Raw genomic sequence first — 14276 nt, forward strand, 5'->3', positions numbered from 1 at the left:
CAGGGAGTTGGACCTGTATACGTCTAGGCAGCCTGGAAATCCAAACTGCCGCCAGTAAGTGATATGGAAAGTAGCAGTTATGAGTTCAAAGTGCATTCTTCGACGGAGAACCTGACATTACTAAAAGATCCTTGTTTTATATGGGTGGGACGCTTAGAATCACTGCTACTGCTAAGTCACTTCAGTCGTGTCCGACTCTGTGCGACCCCATAGACGGCAGCCCACCAGGCTCCTCTGTCCCTGGGATTCTCCAGGCAAGAATACTGGAGTGGGTTGCCATTTCCTTCTCCAATGCATGAAAGTGAAAAGTGAAAGTGAAGTTGCTCAGTCGTATCCAACTTTTAGCGACCCGGTGGACTGCAGCCTACCAGGCTCCTCTGTCCATGGGATTTTCCAGGCAAGAGTACTGGAGTGGGGTGCCATTGTCTTCTCCGTTAGCATCACTGATGGGATTCTAATTCTTTTAGAATCACTTTTATAAAAAGTGACCAGAACATGCATCTATTTGGTGAACTACCAAAAAGAAGGATGTTATGTTTAAACTGGACTCAGAAACCTCATAAAAAGCTATGCACTTTCAAGCTGTTCACAAAAACAAAATAAGAAGCAGTAGATACTGTGTGCAGACCAAGGCCCTATGTGAGTAAGTTGCACTGTTTGGTTATGCACTGTCAGAGACCCAGCCAGACAGAAGTGGGGCAGCTTTGAATGACCACCGGAGGCCAGAGATCACCAGGAATGGGCTTCTAAAACAGACACCCAGCAAATGGGAAAAGGCAATTATGACTGAAAAAAAAATTTAACTAATAAAAAGACTTGATCCAGATAATGTAAGCAGAGGGGGCTAGATAAAATGCATTTTGTTTTTGGAGGGTAGGAGCAAAAATAATAAACTGATGGAAAAATACATTCTCTGCTCATCCTGGTGACCCATCTCACCTTCTCCTCCTTCAAAATTCACATTCCTGTCACCCTCCTGTTCCAAAGTGAAAGAATTAACAGTAGAGAGAACATGCACTTTTTACCTAAGCATCTTAACCTCTAGGTCTGTGGTTGTAAAACATTTACTCTACATGAAGTCCTCTGTTCATAGAAAACCTGATGTGTCTTTCCAGTGTTTATCCCAGGTGTGAGCAAAGTTGCCTGGGGAACAGGGGAGAAGGCTGACTATGGCAGGGAACGACACACCAGCCCAAGAAGAACCACCTGCCCACCACCGGAGGATGTGCTCAGATGAAAACACAAATGTGAAGGTTTAGAACATGCACAACCAAGAAGCCTCTCAGTCTCCCATCCGCTGCACCTGTTCTCTGTCGGGAACCCTGTATTCTACTCCCCTTTGCTTCAGGAAGAGAACCGACATCTGGGGGCTGGGGTTTTGGGCCAGGATCCCTGGATCCCTGAGAAAGACAACATCAGCCTGTCCTCTTGATTCCATAGTCTGTCCACTTGTCTGGGGTGCGTTTTACCTTCAGTGCTCCTACATTTTCATCTATACACCTGCACGGTGATTTGTAAGAACAATTTTCTGGAAAAATTACTAACTTCCAATCTGGCTCACCCCTAGAGCTTGACTCAGGTGAGATTTCATTGTGTCTTACCTCTGTTTAATCGCATTTTCCCACAGTTTCTACATTAGTAAAATTACATCTTTTCAGAAGAAATTTAACCCCTCTTAATGTAACTCTATATCAATATGCAAACACTTCCTAAAATAAGATGTCCCATGGCACGCCAACTTTATCTCTGCACCAAAGTAACTGGGTGAGACCTGGGAGCCAGCAGAAAAGCAGGGTGTTAAATCACACAGGACAGCCGCCAACATCTCACTAGGCTTAGTGGCGAAGAAAAACTGCGTGAAGCACCTTTGTTACTATTCAGTTGCTAAGTCATGTCCGACTCTTTGCAACCATATGGACTGTAGCCCACCAGACTTCTTTGTGCATGGGATTTCCCAGGTAAGAATACAGTTACAGTTCAGTTGCTCAGTCCCATCTGACTCTTTGCGATCCCATGGATTGCAGCAAGCCAGCAACCCTGTCCATCACCAACTCAGTTTGAGGAGCCTGCTCAAACTCACATCCATTGGGTCGGGGACGTCATCCAACCATCTCATACTCTGTCGTCCCCTTCTCCTCCTGCCTTCAATCCGTCCCAGCATCAAGGTCTTTTCCAGTGAGTCAGTTCTTCACATCAGGTAGCCAAAGTATTGGAGCTTCAGCTTCAGTCCTTCCAATGAATATTCAGGATTGATTTCCTTTAGGACTGACTGGTTTGACTTCCTTGCTGTCCAAGGGACTCTCAAGAGTCTTCTCCAACACCACAGGTCAAAACAATTCTTTGGTGCTCAGCCTTCTTTATGGTCCAGCTCTTACATACATACATGACTACCGGAAAAGCCATAGCTTTGACTAGACGGACCTTTGCTGGTAATGTCTCTGCTTTTTAATATGCTGTCTAGGTTGGTCATAGCTTTTCTTCCAAGGAGCAAGCGATTTTAATTTCATGGCTTCAGAAGTGGTAAAGAAAACGACTGCCAAAGCAGAAGATATGGGCTCAATCCCTGGATCAGGAAGATCCCCTAGAGAAGGAAGTACCTTAGCCTTTCTTAAAATAGATTAAAGATTTTTTCTGGAATAATTCCTTTCTATCTCAAGTACTTAGGTTTCTGTAACACAGCTACATGCGTGTGTGCTAGGTTGCTTCAGCCATGTCTGACACTTTGTGACCCCATGGACTGTAGCCTGCCATGCTCCTCTGTCCATGGGATTTTCCAGGCAAGAATACTGTAGTGAGTTGCCATTTTGTTCTCCAGGGGATCTTCCCAACCCAGGGGCTAAGCCCACATCTCTTACATCTCCTGAACTGGCAGGCAGATTCTTTACCACTAGTGCCACCATGTAACACAGCTGGGTGGTTATAAAATGTTTCTTCATCCCTTCAGGCAAGCATTTCAAATGGAAACAGAAAGGGCAGAAGCTTGGCACTCAGACGGCTTCCTCAGGCCTTGCACATGGAACAGATCAGGCCCTGCACAGCTCCGCTTGCCTCTGCGGTCCGTGATCTCAGCCCCACACGCTCCTGTGGGAGCCAGCAGGGTCCGGCTCAGGTCAGCACCCAAACTCAGGCCTCACAGTTCATCAGCAAAAAGAAAAAAAAGTCTGTGGAGCAAACCTTTACTTTCTGCTGAGGCTTCAGCAATTACTGAGAAGGCTTTAAGTTTCAGTAGCCAGCCTTGGGCACCAAATGACTCTGAAATGTGGCTTAACCAATGAGGTGGTGAAGAGTGAAAAACACTAAGCCTATTGACTGTAATTGTACGGAAAATGAAATTAATTCCACAGGGCTCAGCGTTGACAGGAAAACCATCCCCCCTGGCAGTGACAGGAACCCACGAGAGGCTATGCAGGGCTCATATATCAGCACACAGTGTCAGATTTTCTGATCACTCTGACGGGTGGTAGCAGGAAGATTAGGAAAATCAGCTTTTCACTGATGTGTGTGTGGCTAAGTCACTTCTGATATGTCTGACTCTTTGCGACCCCATGGACTGTAGCCCGCCAGGCTCCTCTGTCCATGGGATTCTCCAGGCAAGAATGCTGGAGTGGGTCGCCATGCCCTCCTCCAAGGGATCTTCCCGACCCAGGGACTGGACCCTCTTAATGTCTTAGATCGAACATCTCTTATGTCTAACCTGCACTGGCAAGTGAGTTCTTTACCACTAGCTCCATCTGGGAAGCCCTCTTCACTGATGTCTCTCCCAATTTGTGCCTAAAGGCTTGCACATTTTTGATATGATAGAAAATACCCAGAACACAAGTATACACAGGCTTCAGAGTCTGCTCGCGGTGAGATTTATGGAGCCACTTGAACAGGCAGGGACCTTCTGTAACTTCTTAAAAAAAAAAGGGAGGCTGTGTGGGGGAAGCAGTTTAACTCCGAGTCACAAGTGTCAACTCTGGTGTCCAGGACACATGGTCCCTCAACAGAGATGTTGGCTATGAACAGACATCCCTGCATCCTAACCTTTCATACGTCAAGGTCACAGGTCAATCAGGTGCTCCACATACCTGGTCAAACTAGACAACCACAACTGGTGAAAACTAACTCCAGAACCCAATATTTAAGCCTTTGGATTTTGTCCTAAGGTAAATGGCAGATGAAGAAACCATTATCCACGAAAATCCACTAAAGTTCAGTCTGGACACAGGAGCCCCAGCCGACTCACTGCCTTACCGTCCACCCCCATCTGCCACACCCCCACCCCACCTCCACCAGTTCAGGGCAGGTGAGAAGGTGAGATTCTCAGGGATGGCCAAAACCAGGGGCTCCCAGTGACAAGATTCAGCATCTCACTGGGGAGGGCAAACCCTGCCTCCAGTATTTCTCATTTCTGGTCCCCTCTGGTCTGGATTGCTGACCCCTTAGCCTGGTGGGCAAGTGCCCCCTTTCCCCACCCAGCTCCCGCCTACGCCCTAGAGTAGAAGCTCCTCCCCACCCCCATAAAAGGCTGTGGCTCTGGGGCCCTGGTCACCCCTGCTCAGCCCCTGTGTGGCCTAGGGGCGAGAAGATCAGGGGCTGCTCCTCCTGCCCCACTCCCCGCCTGCAAGCTAGGTTCACTCCCTCCTCCAGCTCCAGAGGTTTCCCATCAGGTGGCTCAGAGACTGTTCCCTGGGGACAGAAGGAGTCAATAAAAAAAAAACAAAGCTGTCCCTTAAGGAGCTGACTTTATTTGGAATAAAGGGGGAAAAGTTTAAGCATAAGGGGGACTGGGATGGAGAGCAGCGAGAGGGGCTGGAGCCCCACAAGGAGAGCTGGTTCAGCAGGCAGACCCGGGAGAGACCCTGGAGCCCCCAGGGCCAGGACAAACCTCCATAGCTTGGCTCAAAGCGCCAGAGGGGCGAGAATTTAACTGAGTAGGACCAAGGGACAATTTATTACGTAAGGTCCTGATGAAAGGACAGACCACAGCACAGGCCAGCTATAGGAGCCTAACAGTTGCTGTGACCCCGCACAAGGAGAACGGCTCAACAGGGCCATCAGGGAAAGAAACAGTGACAAAGCCCATGCTGGGACCACCTTCCAGGGTGACCGTGTCCACGCCCAAGGCTGCAGCCTCTGACGAGCAGCCACCAGACTCTCACACTCCAGGGAAAACATGGCAGCAACGTAGACCAGCCAGGCCACTGAACAAACACACCAACAAATCAAAATACAACAGGCCTGGTGGGGAGGGGTGACAGGATCCAGAGCTGCCACAGCTCCTACCCAAAGTGGCCAGTTTTCTACCAAAAATGTCGAGATGCACAAAGAAACAGCCATGTGGGACTCACACACAGGACAGCAACCAGACAACACACCTGCCCGTGGGACCCAGACATCAGATTCAGTGGTCGCCAAGGTAGCCACCACAAGTATACGCAAAGAACTGGAGGAAGCCAGCTGAAGAAGTGGAGAGAGACTAAAGAGAAGAAAGTTGGAAGACAGAAATGGATGGAGATTCTGTCATCAAGCGCAGTAACCAAAGAGGAAAAGGCACCAGAGAGTCAACAATCTGGATCCAGAAGAAGAACAAACATGCAAATGGGAAGCCAGAACCAGAGGTGGTTTATGCAACATGCAGAAGAGACAGAACTTGTATGGGAATGTGAGCAGAGCTTGTGACAAACATGAGGTGCCGATGACCACCCCAACATGCAGGTAATGGGAAAATACTAAGGAAAGAATAGCTGAAACTCCCCAAAACTGATGAAACACGGTAACCCACACGTTCAAGAGGTTCCACAAGCTCCAAGCAGGAAAACGTAAACATGGTAGACATGTCACAGGCAGACACGTCACACTAAAAACGATGACAACCAGAGACAAAGGTGAAGTCTGAAAGCAGCTGTGTTGGGCTGAATACTGTCTGGCAAAGTGTACATCCTGTGAGCCTCAGAATGTGACGTGATTTGGAGACAGGGTCACTGCAGGTGTGACTGGTTAAGGTGAGGTCACTGTGGAGCAGGGTGGACCACGAGTCCCGCATGAGACACAGGGAGAGCAACACTTGGCGGTGGAGGCCACGACTGGGGTGAAGCCCCACAGAGCAGGGGGCTCGGGGACTCCTAGCCAAAGTACACGGGAGAGGAAGGCCTGGGACGACCCCCCCGGAGCCACCAGAGAGGACAGCCCTGCCAACAATGTGGGTGTAGACATCCAGCTTCCAGAACTGGGAGTCTCTGCTGGTATAAGTTACAGAGTCGGTGGAATTGTTACTGCGGCCACCGGAAACTGAACAGGAGGCAAAGAAAATGACCCCCGAAGTGCAGCGAACCCCGCGACTCACTGCTGACATTTCCTAACAAGTGACAGAGGAAGCAGCAGAGAGAAACCGCAGCCAAGAATTACAAACACCAAAGATAACTTCTAGAGATAAAAAACAAAAATAAGATAAGAGACGAGTGAATTCATTGCTAGCAGACCTGCCATACAAGAAACACTAAATTCTTCAGGCTGAAGGCAAATGATTCCAGAAGGCAGGGGGAGAACAAAGTAACTGAGTAACTAACTGTAAAAGGCAATACAATCACATCTTTTTCTTCTGTTCTGAAATGCTTTCAATTTAAAGACCAAACTACTTAGCACAGCATTGTGGACACACTTAAAGCCAAAGAACTATATACTTACTGATTAAAATAAAAATTTTATGTTATATGTATGTTTCAGCACTACAACAAAAAAGAAAAAGCCAGTTGAAAACAATATGTATGTAACTATTATGTATCCGTATAAAAAATGTATTATCCTTAAAAAACGGTGTTATTTATTCTTATAAAATGTAGAAACATATTTGACAACAATAAAACAAAGAAGGTAGGTGAGAGCAAAGTTGTTTGCAGTAAAGAAATGACACCAAAGTTAATTCAAATCCACAGGAACAAAAAAAGGAAAGTGGACTTGGTGATAAAAAGATTAACATTCTATAAAGAAATGGCAACCCATGCCAGTATCGTGCCTGGAGGACTACAGTCCACGGGATCACAGAGTGGGATACAGCTGGCAGCTGAGCAGCCGCGGCACACACGGTCTAAAGGGGTCACTGTTGCCTCAAAGGTGCAACACGCAAAACGTGAGAATCTACAACACAGTGTCACAGAAATAGCAAGGAAGATGGAGTGGCTGTAATGCTACCAGACAAAACAAAGTTCAAACAAAAAATGTTCACAGACAAAGAGGGGGCCTTTTGTAAGGATAAGAGAGTCAATCTATCAACATTTACACATCTAACAACAGAGATACAAAATATGTAAAGCAAAGCTGAAAGAACTGAAGAGAGAAACAGAGAATTCACCAAGAATAACTGGAAACATCAACATCTCATTCTCAACACTGCACAGAACTGCGCAGCAGAAATAAAGGAAATAGACACTCAAAAAGCACAACAAGCCAGCTGGACCTACCAGACACCCCTGGAACACTCCATTCAACAGCAGTATAATACACAGTTCTTCTAACACATCATTGACCAGGGGATCTTTGTAGAAACCACCTGTGTCAGGTAATTCGTTATATAAGTGAATGTTGATACATCTCAGATCAATACCATTTGGGTAACAAAAGACATATTAATACATCTCTGGTCAATAAGTTGTTAAGAGAACAGGAAATATTCTCCAGGACAGACCATATTCTAGGTCACTAAACAAGCCTCAAATTTAAAGGGATTCAAATCATACAAAGCATGTTCTCTGAGTAAAAGGGAATGAAGTTAGACCTCAGTGACAAATCTGAGAAATTCGCAAGTGCTTAGGCTAATGGATCAAACAGTAAATTATAAGGTAAATTAGAAAATACTTTGACATGAATGACAAAGAAGAAACAGCACTGCCAAAACTTAGAGTATGCAGCCAAAGCAGTGAATTCCTAGAAAGACAGAAACTACCAAAACTAACTCAAGAAGAAACACAAAACTGCATAGATTTATAACAAGAGATTGAATTAAGCCCAAGTGCAGATGGCTTCTCTGGTGAACTTCACCAAACATTTAAAGAAGAATTACACTTGACCCTCAAACAACTGAACAGTCAGGGGTGCCAAACCACCACACACTGGAAAATCCAAGGTAATTTTACAGTGGGCCATCCACATCTGTGGTTCCACATCTGCAGATTCAACTAACCACAGACCGTGTAGTAAGTACTGTTGTTGTTGTTCAGTCATTAAGTCAAGTCCAACTCTGACCCCCATAGACAGCAGCCTGTAGACTGCAGCCTGTAGACGGAAATGGCAACCCACTCCAGTATTCTTGCTTGGAAAATCCCAAGGACAGAAGAGCCTGGTGGGCTACAGTCTTCTATCTGTTGTTTAGTCACTACGTTGTGTCCAACTCTTTTGCAACCCCATGGACTGTAGCCCACCAGGCTCCCCTGTCCATGGGATTTCCAAGACAAGAATACTGGAGTGGGTTGCCGTTTCCTTCTCCAGGGGATCTTTGCAATCAACCCAAGGATTGAACCTATGTCTCCTGCATTGGCAGGTGGAGTCTTTAAAACTGAGCCACCTCAGAGGCCCACTGCGACATGAATAAATCTTAAAAACACTAAGTGAACAGTCAGTCACAAAAGGCCAAGTTATGCATTATTCCACCTATAGAAGCACCCAGAGTTGACAAATGTCCACAGACAGAAAGTAACCCCATGGTTGCCTCGGGGTGGCAGGGCTGGAGGAAGGGAGAATGACTGCTCATGGGCTTGGGGTGTCTTTGGGGACAAGATGTTCTGAAGCCGGTAATGGCTGCACAATTGTGGACATGCTAGATCTACTGAAATATACACCTCAGGGTGTACCACATCTCAACACAGCTGGCACTGGCTCAAACACAAAGGTGCCAGTCTCCTGGGACACACTTTCCTACACGATACCCACACTGGGGTTCTTTCACTGGTGAATTTGTGTTCATGTTTAACAAGGCAACCATTAGCTGAGAAAGCCCCCGGCACATTCATCAAGGTGGTCTGTGAACCTGAAAAGTTTTTTTAAGACCACTGTTCTGGGAACCATTTCACATTTCTTCAAAAAGTTAAATACAGGGTCACCACACAACCCGGTAAGTCCTCTCCCAGGTGTATATACGCCTCGAGGAACAAGAAAGCTATGTCCACAGAACCTTATAACTTATGTTCACAGTAACCTCAAAGTAAATGCCCATCAAATGATGTCTGGATAACCAAAACGTGGCCCAGCCTCACAATGGAATACTATTCAGCCAGAAAAAGGGATGGAGACTGGATGTGTCTATAGCATGGATGAACCCCAGAAACATTACTCAGCTTAAGAAAAAGATCACATATTGCAACATTTGAAATACACAAAACAGGCAAATCCACAGAGACAGAAAGTCATTCCCATGTTTGCTAGGAGCTTGGGGGACAGGGGGATAGGTTGGGAAATGACTGCTGATGGGCATGGGGTTTCTCTGGAATCAGGATGTGAACAAACCATAAACCACTGAACTGTATACACTGTACCGGTAACTTTCACAGGTTGCAAATTACACTTCCATTTAAAAAGCAAGTTCCTTGATACCACAAACATGAATCAGATGTGTAAACTTACCAAAATTCTTTTACGGTCCTTTTCTGATAAAAATTTTACTGGCGGGTATTTCTGGGTGAAGCTGTAGAGCATAAAGAGATTATAAAAGAAAAAGTCAAAACATCTGTGTATTTTCTCTACTTGGCCCCAAAACAAATGCGGATGTGAGAACTGCTACTGTCGGCTCCCCCTCCTCTCCAAATGAGCGCTGTAGGAACCAAGCCCTCACTGGCTAACTTGAGTTCAAGATGAATCTGCTTCTTGGCTAGGATCAAACAGGTGTGACAAGAGATGTTATCCCTGGGCAGGGAAAATCGAAGGATGACCCAATCACCGGCAGCCAGAGCTAAACACAAACCAGAGTTCACGGCATTGAGATGCTGGGCCCGGGCCAGGGAGGGAGACCCAGCCCAGCCGACTGTGCCTCTGAGAGTGAGAGAGGAAGGTTCTGACCACAACTCCCCCTGCCTATCCCCTGACTGGGCAGCTTCACGAGTCCAGTCTCCCCTGCCCAGAGGCTCCGGGACAAAGTGACTGGCAATCAGCCCTTCCTACCCACCAGGGCCCATCTGATCCTGTCTTGAGTCTCGTCTTAGCTTTCAATGTCTCCCACCCCCATGAAGGCACCACCGGTCCCTCAACCCACACGGATGTCCCAGGACCTGTGCAGCGCAAAGAGCACAGGAAGTATCAAATGAAAGTCGATAAACGCAGATTTGAAATATCCCTTTAAAATGACTCGGTCAGAAACGTGCGTTAAAGAAACGTGGAGAGACCAGCTCTGGAGTCATTATTTCAATTGGAGAGATGCTGGGCAGGGGCCCAGCCTCCATCGCCTCCACCTCCCCAGCACATCCAAGATATGGAACACATCTTCTCTGTGCTGGTGGAACTGGACAGAGCAGGACAGGTCCTCGGACAGACACCGGGGCTGGGAACTGGGCACGGAGGGGTGGGGGGGCCTCGGACAGGGCACGTGATTTCCCCCACAAGCACTTCCAGACTCTCAACACGTCAGTTCCCTTTGCAGACACCAAACACAGGCAGGCAGGTGGGAGATGCCCAGGGGGTGGATGAGAATTCCACACTCACAGTTAGTTCTGTGACCCCCACTCTTACCCCTGGAGAAAGACCCCCCAGGTGCTCCAGGCACATGGCAGCTTCCTGCTCCATGAAGCCAAGGGCAACCCACAGGCCACCTGAGCTCTGGCTGCCACGCAAGTGCCTGAGGCAGTGGAGTCGGGGAGGACAGCAAAGCAAAGCCCAGTACTGGCCAGGGCACCCTCACACCTGCCCGGCCCCCTTCTCTGAGGACCCCACACCCCTTGCTCCAGTCCCAGTCTGAGCTCCCAGCAGCTTCAGGCACAGCTGACCTGGCTCTGTCCCACCTCCCAGGCCTGCCAGTCTGCGCCTTCTCCAGGTCCTCCTGACGCCTCCCTTCCCTCACCCATTGAGGTTCATCCCCTGCAGTGTTTATAGACAGTGTCACCGGGAGCAGACCAGGGCTGCCCTTGGGACCGAAGGGGCGGGAGGAACAGAGGGTAAGACAGGGGTGGGGGTGGGGTGCCAAATGCGGACACTGAAATCAACGTTCATCCAAGTGATGAGCTTAGAACAGTACCTGAGTGAATACTTAACATGAAATTAGATACGTTATGTGTATGTACATGGGGCTTCCTTGGTGGCTCAGTGGTAAACAGATTTCAAATCCTGCCAATGCAGGATACACAGAAGACGTGGGTTCGATCCCTAAACTTGGAAGATCCTCTAGAGGAGGAAACAGCAACCCACTCCAGTATTCTTGCCTGAGAATCCCATGGACAGATAAGCCTGGCGGGCTACAGTCCATGGGGTTACGAAGAGTCAGACACAACTGAGCAACAATAATTTACACCAGGCAGAAACAGCGAACATTTTCCTGCAGGAAATACACTTAAAAGAAAACTGTTTCAAAGAGTGTGTGCTAAGCCTCTGGTTTACCAAACACGAAAACACGACACTGGCTGGGTTTCGTGCCTTGTTTCTCTTCCATGTGTAGCAACTGAGTTTCAGACTCCATATGTGTGACTGCTACTAAACTGAAAAAATGATTTCACAGCCCTCATTTCTTGCTTTGAGGACCCAGGGCAGAGCTCCAGGAGCCAAGCAATGGCTCGCCCAGGCCACAGTGACAGCGCTGGGTGACCAAGGTGGCCAGGCTCGGAGCCCCGTGCTGGGTGGGCCGGGCAAGGGCAAGGCATGGGCTTCTTCTAAGCCTGGAGCCCCTTTAAAACTCTGCTCAGGTGCTGGCTCAGCCACGCATCTGTGTATTCAAGCACCTTCTCCTGGGCACCTATTCTCAGCCACGCCCTGTCCTGGGGACACAGTGGCAACACGGCAGACGTGGGAGGCCGCCCACCAGAGCCTACGTTTCTGAGTGACAAGCAGTGAGAAGACAGGAGGAGTTGTGAATTCGGTAATGATGGACCGTCCCTCACCCCCAAATCAATCCTGCTGTCATTATTAACCCCATTTCAGACCTGAACCTTCCTGTTTATTAGCACAGCCTCAGTACTTAAGAATGTTGTTTTTTTTTTTTTAAATCAAAGGTTTTATTTTTTTGGCCGTGCTGCCCAGCATGTGGGATCTTAGTTCTCCAACCAGGGATCAAACCCGTGCCTCCTGCAGCGGAAGCTCAGAGTCTTAACCATCGGACCACCAGGCAAGTTCCTAGAATTTTAATTAGCATTGAAAGTGAAAGTGTTAGTCGCTCCGCCTTTGTTTGACTCTTTACAACCTCACAGACTGTAGCCTACCACGCTCCTCTGGCCATGGGATTTCCCAGGCAATATTGGAGTGGGTTGCCATTTCCTTCTCCAGGGTACCTTACCGACCCAGGGATTGAACCCAGGTCTTCTACACTGTAGATGGATTCTTTATCATTTGAGCTACCAGGAAAGCCCTAAGTAGCTTTAATACCTGCTATCTATCCAAGGAATATTTAAAGATGGGGAGATGGAATCAAGCACATAATCAAGTTACTAGGGTGTGTGATCAGGAAGACAGAAAGACTGCAGTCACAACACTGTGGATCAACTATACTTCAGTAAAATTTAAAAAAGAAATCAAACTTGCCTGCATATGAGAACGACTCGGGAAAATTTGCAAACCCCCAAAGCCCAGCGTGCATGCCCAGTTACATCATAATTTCAGGGAGTAGGGGCCAGGGGTCAGAACTCTTTTCTTAAAAAAAAAAAAAAAAAAAAAGGTCCATAGAGTCCACAACCCAGGCTTCTGAAACAGCACTGATCCCTGAGTCTCCCTATGTAAACTGGCCCTGACCTCTCAAATGTATCCTTTCTTCTCGTGGGCCCCGTGCCCCCATGTAATGAGTTCATGTTCCATCTGGGGACATTCTTATGCTGCCAGGGTCAGGATGGCTGCATGGACATTCCTAACACGAAGTCGGGAAACATGAAACGAGACAGAGCTCTGCCGGTTTCCACCACAAGGTCACATCCACATCTGAGTTTCTAACTCCAACAGTAACCTGGTCAGTCAGATGCCACCTGCCTGCCTCAACTACCTGCAGGACAGAGCCCTTCAGGATGAGTCACCAGGGAAGCAGCCCCGAGTCACAGGGGCTCTCATGTTTGACATGAACGAGTCACCAGAAAATTCGTTAGGATGACGGTCATACGTGTGGTACCGAAAGGAGTCATGCAATTCTCATATTTCAAGAGATCCTGAGTGCAAAGACACTGCCTTAGAAAAGTTACCCAAATGATTCACTTTCTTTTCAAAAAAGTTAATGTGAAAATGATCACTGGTGGGCAGATTTTTTTCTCTTTCCGCCAACTTAAAACTTGCGGTGGGTTTCTTCTTAAACTATTTATTTCAAAGCTTCAATTAAAATTGCTCAAACTGTGGCAGTCCTGTCAAAGGCAGAATTTCTAGATCCCACCCACTGAAATGTTATAGGCAGTATAACTTTAGCACAAAATGGTGGCAAGAAAGATTAAATCACAAATAACAGGTACACATACCTCTTTTCCAAATCTCTGATTTTCTCCCTTAGTGGTTCAATGATCTGAAACAAAAATAACCAGAATCAGTTTTGAAGCAGAAACACAGTCCTCCAGCACTTCCACCCACTCTGACGTTCCAGGAGGATGGGACATGACACAAAACGGATTTCCAATTACTTCTACGATCCAGCTCCAGCTTGAAATGAAGTCAGAGCCCCTGAGTCACAATTCCAGAGCCAAGATGCTGAACCGCATGCTGGGATCTCTGACTCCAGAGACACCTGAACCCTGAGGAAATTCACCTTCCAGACCACACGGGCCTCGTTCGAGGTGGCGCGGGCTCACAAAAGCGGGTGAGTCTCCACCCCTGCCTCTCTTCACGTGAGACAGAGAACCGCCAGGAGCTGCCTGTGTACCACCTCCATCAGCCCAGCACACACGGCCACCGCGCCCACATGTCAGGGCCGGGGCTGCCCGGAGCGACCAGCACGTGGCTCCAAATCTCGGTGAGCGACCCCCCCACCAAGTCCGTGTTACAACAGTCTGTCCTCACAGACACTGGACTAAAACACAAGCAGCTATTCTAAACAGAAGGTGTGGAGCAGGCCAGACACCCCAGCTCTCGTCGAGGCCCCCCCTCCACCCGTGTGTCCCCGCTGCCCTGTGAGCTCCCAGGGTCCTGGCATCTGAGTC

General features: G+C 47.9%; 1 protein-coding gene across 2 annotated transcripts in view; it reads right to left on the minus strand.

The window, feature by feature from the left end:
• UXS1 (UDP-glucuronate decarboxylase 1) overlaps positions 1 to 14276 on the minus strand; it is a 52935-nt gene that overhangs the window by 23846 nt on the left and 14813 nt on the right. For both annotated transcript variants that reach the window (XM_065927310.1, XM_065927311.1), the window contains exons 4-5: positions 13602 to 13645; positions 9598 to 9658 (exon numbers count right to left, since the gene is read on the minus strand). In XM_065927310.1, coding sequence (XP_065783382.1) covers positions 9598 to 9658; positions 13602 to 13645 — 105 coding nt within the window. The remainder of the gene's footprint in view (positions 1 to 9597; positions 9659 to 13601; positions 13646 to 14276) is intronic.

The sequence above is a fragment of the Muntiacus reevesi genome, chromosome 3 (genome assembly GCF_963930625.1).
Source record: "Muntiacus reevesi chromosome 3, mMunRee1.1, whole genome shotgun sequence".
Lineage (NCBI taxonomy): Eukaryota > Metazoa > Chordata > Mammalia > Artiodactyla > Cervidae > Muntiacus > Muntiacus reevesi.